The sequence below is a fragment of the Felis catus genome, chromosome A1 (assembly GCF_018350175.1).
Source record: "Felis catus isolate Fca126 chromosome A1, F.catus_Fca126_mat1.0, whole genome shotgun sequence".
Lineage (NCBI taxonomy): Eukaryota > Metazoa > Chordata > Mammalia > Carnivora > Felidae > Felis > Felis catus.
In genome coordinates, this window is record NC_058368.1 from 73471909 (window position 1) to 73480788 (window position 8880).

An 8880-nucleotide genomic window follows, 5' to 3' on the forward strand; every position below is an offset into this window, starting at 1 on the left:
AGAAAACAGTTTGTAAATGAGTTGTCATTTAAGACATATTTCAAACAAGAACTCTCTTCTAGATTTAAGGTAACTCAATAGAGTATAAGAACACAGCTCAATATAAAGATGAATTGAAAAGTCATTATTCACATTACAGAATAACTCATAACCTAGTTCCACTCATTGAATAAATCAATCCACTGACAAAGTGAAGTAAATTATTCTCATTTCTCAGAGAATGAGGGATTTTTACCTCAAAAACCTATCCCAAAGTCTATTTAAAAAATTTATTTATTTATTTTGAGAAAGAGAGAGAGAGAACAAGTGAGGGAGGGGCAGAGAGAGAGAGAGAGACAGAGAATCCCAAGTGGGCTTTCCACTGTCAACACAGAGCCCAACTCGGGGCTCGATCCCATGAACTGTGAGATCATGACCTGAGCTGAAACAGAGAGTTGGAAGCTGGACGAACTGAGCCACCCAGGTGCCCCTCAAAGTCAACTTTTGACAGCAAAGAGTCAAAGTTGCAAGTTAAAGTTACAGTAAAACTTTGGTTTGTGAGCATAATTTGTTCTGGAAACATGCTTGTAATCCAAAGCACTTGTATATCAAAGCAAATTTTCCCCTAAGAAATAATGGAAACTCAAGTGATTCATTCTTCAACCCAAAAATATTCATATAAAATGATTACAATACTGTAATATAATAGAAAATAATAAAGGAAATACAAAATATAAAAAAAAATAAATTAACCTGCACTTACCTTTGAAAACCCTCGTGGCTAGTATGAGGGAGACAAGAGAAGGGTTATTGTGTAGAACAACTTTCACTATCACTGACAGTCTCACTGCTATCTATTGGCTCAATGGACTCTTTTTCTGCATGGGAGCCATTTTATATACTCGCATGGATGTTGACTACAGTACAGTATTAATAAACTCTTGCCATACACTGTATTTAATGTAACTGGAAATAAGACAGCAGACGAAAGGGTCTGTATCTGCAGGCAGCCTGACCTAGAATGAAGCAAAGTATTCCTAAGCTTACTGTTGTGTGGAAAAACAAAGGACTGTCCATAGGTACTTTGAAGTGACAAAAAATACACTAGTGCCAGTTGTGGGCACCTTTCAAAGTTCTGAAAAATCACTGCTTTCTGCCAAACACTGTAGCCTGAGACCAAGCATCCGAGCATGGGAGATGATCACCCACAATCTCACAGAGAAAAAGAGAGAGAGAGAGAGGGAGAAGAACCATTGTGATCATGTGACATTCGGTGTCATGTACTACCCACAATGCAAAACATCACTCATTTATCAAGTTAAAAAGTATCAAATGTTTGCTTATCTTGTAGAACACTTGCAGACCAAGTTATTCACAATCCAAGGTTTTATTGCATATCCTTTTACAAGAAATATCAGTTTGTTTCTGTTCTCTGCATGCAAATTTGACAAGAATAAAAATATTCTTTTTTTTAAGTTCATTTATTTATGTTGAGAGAGAGTAACAGACAGAAAGTATGTGTGCATGACAGCAGGGGAAGGGCAGAGAGTGAGGGAGAGAGAGAATCCCAAGCAGGCTCCACGCTGTCAGTGAGGTGCCTGATGTGGGGCTCGATCTCTCAAACTGTGAGATCATGACCTGAGCTGAAATCAAGAGTTGGATTTAACCAACCGAGCCACCCAGGCACCCAAAGGTTAAAAATATTCTTATGGATGGGCGCCTCGGTGGCTTAGTCAGTTAAGCATCTGACTTCGGCTCAGGTCATGATCTCACAGTTTGTGAGTTCAAGCCCCACGCCGGGCTCTGTGCTGACAGCTCAGAGCCTGGAGCCTGCTTTGGATTCTGTGTCTCTGTCCCCCTCTGCCCCTACCCCCCCCTCTCAAAAATAAATACATATTAAAAAAATTTTTTTAAATATTCTTGTGGAAATTTATTAGATACAACAGAAGAATGTCCAATACCATAAACTAACTGTAGCTTTCTATATATAAACCCAGATTATTTTAACAGCTGTTTATTTCTGATTGAGAGAAAAGCCTTCATGTTAGGTCAGTGCTTCTCAGCACAATTTTGGATTGGAATAATGATCATGGAAGTGGACTCTCTAACATCTATTCTACATCAAATGATTAGACTAAGTCTAACATAGTAATCTCGTTTCCACTTCCAAGTGATTAGGTTAGGTGCGGACATGAACTGATCCTAGAATAAGACAAAGATTTGTAAGGACTTATGGAGAAAGCTGCCTTGTTCCTAAGAAAGACACAGAGAAAAATGGCCTTTTACTTCCTCTGGACATTGCTGCTCTGATTTTGAAACTCTGATAGCCACCTTCCCCCCCCCCCCCAAGATAAAACTAACACTGAGAAAGGCAAAGGGAGAGATACAGGACCTTAATGAACTTGTTGGTCTACTGTATCAATCCATTCTGCAGCCTATTCTGCCTCAGGATTCCCATTATATAATATCATAAATTCTCTTAGTATGACAGTGTGCATCATGGTTTTCTGTTCCCTGGGAATGAAAATATCCTAACAGATACAGGAAGGATACATAAGCATTCTGGGGAATCAAGTGACTCCAATAAGTTACAACAGTGTCGAGACATAATTAGGATAAAATTTCATCAGGACAAGAATGTGATTATTCACTTAACGTTGAACAAATAGTGAGAAAATAAGAAATACACAAAATTGATGTCTGCATGTTTCAGGAAAAAGAGGAAAGCTTAAATGCAAGACATGTATTTCAGCAAAAATACTGTGTTTTTAAACATAATAAGACAATGGTAGATAATTCTCATATGTTGAGCCAACCATGCCTTCCTAGAAACAATCTCACTTGGTCACAGTGTATAATCCCTTTAATATGCCGCTGGATTTGGGTCGCTAGTATGTTTTTGAGGATTTTGCTTCTATATTTATAAGGGATATGGGTCTGATACCTATCTTGCACACCAGCTGTACGTACTGTCCACTTGATGACCTCCCAGGCCATCGTATTCTCCTGGTTTCCTATTAACTCCCTGGTGTCTCCTTCTCAGTGTCCTTTGATGGCTCCTCCTCTTCTTCCCGATCACCTTGAAGTGTCTCAGGGCTCAGTCCTTGTTCCTTTTCTCTTCACACAGTCCCTCTGAAATCTCATCCTCTCTTGTAACTCTTAATATTGCCCATATGCCAACAACCACCAGACTTAGTATCTCTACCAAACATCTTTTCCAAAACACTTATCCACTATCTCCATTGGATATCAACTCAGTATCTCTAATTCAACAAGTGCAAAACAAAATTCCTGATCTCCCCATCAAAACCTGCTCCCCTCAGTTTTCTTCATCTGGGTTTTTGACCACTGCATCTTTCTACATGCTCAGGCCAAAACTGTCAGGACTCATTTTTGTCCCCTCTCTCTCTCACACCCGCACCCTGTTGACTCTACTTTTCTAAGCACATCCTGAAACCAACCACTTTGCACCACGTCCCACTGCTGCCACCCTGGTATCAGTCACCTTTATCTCTCACTTGGATTATTTTCAATAGCCCGCCCATCTGCTTAGACCCTTGACTAAATATAGTCTACTCTCAACTGGCAGAATAATCCTTTAAAAATAAAAGACAGAGGTGCCTGGGTGGCTCAGCCAGTTGGGCATCCGACGCTCAGTTTCGGCTCAAGTGATGACCTCATTGTATCCTGAGGCTCTGTGCTGGTGGTGCAGATCCTGGTTGGGATTCTCTCTCTCTCTCTCTCTCTCTCTCTCTCTCTCTGCCCCTCCCCTATTCATGCTGTCTCTGTCTCCCTCAAGATAAATGAATAAACTTAAAAAAAAAATTTTTTTTAACATAGAAGACAGAACAGGGGCGCCTGGGTGGCTAAGTCAGTCAAGCATCCGATTTATGATTTCTGCTCAGGTCCTGATCTCACGGTTCCTTAGTTGAAGACCTGCAAGTGGAGCCTACTTGGGATTCTCTCTCTCTCCTTCTCTCTCTCTCTCTGCCCCTCCTGTGTGTGCTCACTCTCTCTCTCAAAAATAAGTAAACTTTAAAAAATAAAATAAAATAAACTCTAAAAAATAAAATGTAAGGCAAGAATCATTGCTTTTGTATTCAGTAATAGATCTCAGGGGCCAACAGCAATGCCTGGCACATAGTTGGAACTCGGTAAACATTTGCTAAGTGACCACTCACAGCCTGTAGGTTTCTGATTATTAACCCTTATCCACAACAAGCTGACCCAGACATACAATCGAACCCTTTCTTTTAGTTTAGTAAGTGGGGGTGGGGGGCGGAAATCCACATACACAAACCACCCATAAATGTGGCTCAGAATTGAAGGCAGAAATGGAGGGAAGTTGGTTACAGCAACACAAATAACACCCACTTAAACATTAGATATGTCTCTCCACTTTTGAAATGCCCTTTGGCCTCTCCCAGCAATCTCAATTGGCCTTCAAAGTTTTAAAAAGAAATCCCCACACTCCTAGGAAAAGACTAACAGGTCTATAGCCATGATAACAAGTAAATATCCATAGTTGTAAATCCATTAAGTCATTCAATGGACTGTAGTCCTAGGACAGTCCTCTAGTCATAGTAACAAATAAATACGAAATCTGTTTTTAAATCCTTTTATCAATCATAATTCCCTTTAGGAGATACACTCTAAAATAACCCGTCGGTGACAGCTCCTAGCTTTGAAAGTCATATAATGGTGGCAAACTCTCCCAGGAACACACTTCTGAGGCTGTGGTCAATCTCGAAACAAACCATCCCCCAAAACCTGATCAATGTAAGATAAGCGAGACTACGCTGGGCCGGCAGGGCTCTCCCTGATCTCAGATACTGAGTGCTGGTCTCATCCTTCAATGTCCATTATGCCATTCAGTCCTGAGCCTCACCTCCTTCCCCCTGCTCCTCCTTCCTCTATGCTTACCCCTCCACCCTTCTCTTCTCTCCCATCTCATAAGCAAGACAGAATTCACTCAGTCTCTGATGCGATGCACTTTGACCAGTGTTATGCATGGGCTTCTACCAATATTCAAGCAGTTTCCCTTCAGAATAAGTAAAGATGCTCTCCTAAACATAGCTCTGTCCCCCCAAAATAATTCTGGTACCAGGGCAAAGTATTTTTGCTTTGTTACACATATCATTCTAACTAAGAGGCAATTCTTCTAACTGCTATTTGAAAAGTAAGGAAATGGAGTATCAGTGAGTTTAAACCAAGATCATAGTATCATTAAGAGGAGGAACTATGATCTAAACCCAGACTTTTTAAAATTCAAAATGTGTGTTTTTTCACTACAATATGCTGCCCACCACCATAGGAGCCATATCTTTTCCCTGTAATAATCATAATTGATTGCACAAGCCCTGCTGTTTCTTATTTCCTTCTGTCTACTCATGTCCTGGAATACCCTCCTTACCCTCCTAAATGGCTGTCTTTTTTTAAATTAATTTATTTATTCCAAAGGAGAGAGAGAGATGCAGAGAGAGAGAGAGAGAGAGAGAGAGAGAGAGAGATGCAGAGAGAGAGAGAGAGAGAGAGAGAGAGAGAATCCCAAGCAGGCTCCATGCTGTCAGCACAGAGACCAACACAGGGCTTGATCCCATGAACTATGAGATCATAACCTGAGCAGAAATCACCCAGGCACACCCTGCTGTCTTTTTTTGATTGATTTTTATTTATTCTTTAAAATTCAGCTCCAGGGGTGCCTCAATGGCTGAGTTGGCTAACGTACCAGCTTCAGCTCAGGTCATGATCTTGTGGTTTGTGACTTCAAGCCCCGCATCAGGAGCTTTGCACTAACAATGCAGAGCCTGCTTGGGATTCTCTCTCCCTCTCTCTGCCCCTGCCTCTCTCTCTCTCCCTCTCTCTCTCTCTCTCTCTCAACATAAATAAATAAACTTTACAAAAATAAATAAATAAAATTCAGCTCCAGCATAACCTTCATGAAGCCATCCCCAACACACCTGCTGGCTTAAGTATCTCCTCAATATTTTCTTAATGTATCTATCATCATGCTACCATACTGCAATGCAATTATCCTTTATGTATATGTCTCCTCCACAAGAAAGTAAGCTTCTTGGGGTGCATGGGTGGCTCAGTCAGTTAAGCGTCCGACTTAGGCTTAGGTCATGATCTTGAGGTTCATGAGTTTGAGCCCCATGTTGGGCTCTGTGCTGACAGCTCAGAGCCTGGAGCCTGCTTCAGATTCTCTGCCTCCCTCTCTCTGCCCTTCCCACACTCATGCTCTGTCTCTCTCCCTCAAAAATAAACATTAAAAAACATTAAAAGGAAAAAAAGTGAGCTTGTGGAGAACAGACACTGTCTCATTATTTGTAACCCAGTATCAAACACAATGTTCATTGTAGACGATATATCTAATAATTGTCGAATGGGTTTTGATAAGAGCAATTCAAATATTAATAGCAGTTAAGACTAGTGCTGTCATATTTAATCCCTAGCATCCTTTGGGATGCTTTGGGATTGTATAAACAGTGTCACTTTTGCAGAACCCAGCTTAGGGTTTCTTGGCTTGCGGTAGGTGCTAAATGATATTTTTTTCAATTGAATGATCAGAACTGGTGTTACTGCTTCTTTGTGTGTGGGGGGAAAGAGATTGGATAGGGAAGCAAGTTACTAAACCTCTGTAAACATTCTTTTTCCTCATTTGTATAAGCAGTAATAATACACCTCCTTGGAAGGTTAATTTTAATAGCACATGAAAAGTCATTAACACAGCTTGGAACAGAGCAACCATTAAAATCAATGTTCGACTGAATTATGACTTCGAAGAGCTGTGGTCTTTTTTACATATGGGAAAACGCTTTTCTGTAATTCAGATGTAAATGCAATTTTGAATAGAACAAACCCAACCTGTTTCATTTAATTTCACAATGTATCACTTACCTTTCTTCCGAAGGTGAAGATGAACGAATTGACCAGTTATCTAGAGATAAGTGGGAAGTAAAAAAAAAAAGTCAGGACACCAATAGAAGCAACTCCGGTTGAACAAGCTTTATATTAAAATATGAAATGATATAATATTTACCAAATTTCATGCTTTTCAGGCAACAGTCTTCCTTCTATTTCAAGGGAGACAATAAGATAAATGTTAAAGGAGTAACCCAAATATCAAAGTTAAATTCATAATTTATCCTCATGTGTGATTTTGAAGAACAGGGGAGAAAGAAATCAACCATTTGTTCTTACCTCCTGGGCCCCTGAACTACCTTTTTCTGGAAGTACAGGTTTCTTATGAAAGGATGTATAAATCTTTATGAGTATTATCTCAAAAATAATTCCTAGGAAAATTATAAAAAAGATTGCCATCCAGTCATTTTGAGTCCAGGACTCTACAAGTTCCCACAATGGCAAAAATGTATTATCTTCCAGTCTATTCCACACCGCTCTTTTAAAGAAATAAAATTCCGTTGACATTTTTATGTGAAATGTGAAATAGGCTGAGGTCTCATTCTGAAGTCTTCGATTTTGGATGCTCCAAAACACAAAAAGGTGGTATGCCCATCTCATAACCCCATGCAATGCTCTGCCAGAAAAAAATGTCCAGTGCTGCTCAGTGTCTTGATCAAGTGCAGCAGCAGTGACGGGTCTGGGCCTACGCACAGCACGTGTCATAGTGGGTATTCAACTGAGCTCATATCAACTTACCTTAGCAATAATGAAAGTCCACTAGTGAGACATGTTTGGTGCTTTAGTAGTTTTTTAAATTTAAAAATTGTAAATAATCCTTTATTAATTTCACAAAAAGAAAATATAATTCTATAAACAATCCCTTCGTACAGTTGATTACTACCCTGTAATTCAAAAAATGCAGAACAAACTTGAATTAGACATAGCCATTTTCTAGTACCACCAGGAATACTGCATTTTGTGCTTGTGGTTAGGAAAATATGAATGTACTGTTGACAGAGTTAGTAAAAAACAGAACAAAAAACTAAAGGAAATGCTGCAGTTTGAGTTTCAGACAGATACCAAATCATTTTTTAGTATGTCTCACTGTCACTGGGTGAGATATTATTGTCTGTCTCTTATGGGCCTGCCTGATTTTGTTTTCTTAAGATAGAACATCTCATTTTATACTTCTTTTTGCCAGAGGGGCCTGTTAGCAATGTTCCTCAACAATCTACTGTTACATGCTGAAAACCAAAGGTACATTCTGGAATTGTCTGGTGGTGAATTCCCTTTTTGCCCTATCTCTAGTGATTCCAAAGAACGGCTCCTTGTGAGGCTTCCTGATGTCAGAATTCGCATGTATTTAAGAGCCAGGTTTAAGTACTGCTCACTTTCTCTCAAAGTCTAGAAGGCAGACTCAATTTATCTTGCCTGACAGCAGGCATTCTCTAACTCATTTAATGTGAACTACTGTAAACAGTACTCAATGTCTTAACACTTTATAGTTCCTGAGACCTTGCAGAGCTTTATGGCACTGAATCCCTGATTAGTATGCCTCAGACTAGCTCTGTAAGAACTGACAAGGAACCACTCATGCTGATGGGGAATGTGCAAGAGGTAAAGAATATCCTCCTTTAGAGCTCTGTCATGTTTGTTCCTATGGGCTTGCCTACTAGGGGCACCTGGGTGGTTCAGTCAGTTAAGCGTCCGACTCTTGGTTTCAGCTCAGGTCATGATCTCAGGGTTCGTTATTTCGAGCCCCGTGTCGGGCTCTGCACTGATGGCACAGAACCTGCTTGGGATTCTCTCTCTCCCTCTCTCTCTGCCCCTTCCCCTACTCACACACTTGCTCTCAAAAATAAACTTAAAAAAAAAAAAAATAGTCACCTAATTCTGAGTGTAGACACTGATGTCCTTTACACCAGAAACCTCTTCCTGTGTTAATCTCAAGTAAACTGCATAAAAAGTAAAGTGCTAAACTGGATTTATTTCTTA

At 40.0% G+C, this 8880-nt stretch overlaps 1 protein-coding gene across 1 annotated transcript in view; it reads right to left on the bottom strand.

The window, feature by feature from the left end:
* Positions 1-8663, bottom strand: part of CCDC168 (coiled-coil domain containing 168) — a 30390-nt gene extending 21727 nt beyond the window's left edge. Inside the window, exons 1-3 of the mRNA XM_045055666.1 lie at positions 7183-8663; positions 7022-7055; positions 6880-6919 (exon numbers count right to left, since the gene is read on the bottom strand). Of these exons, the coding sequence (XP_044911601.1) occupies positions 6880-6919; positions 7022-7055; positions 7183-7608 (500 nt within the window). The 5' untranslated portion in view covers positions 7609-8663. The remainder of the gene's footprint in view (positions 1-6879; positions 6920-7021; positions 7056-7182) is intronic.
* Between the last annotated feature and the right edge of the window lie 217 nt (positions 8664-8880).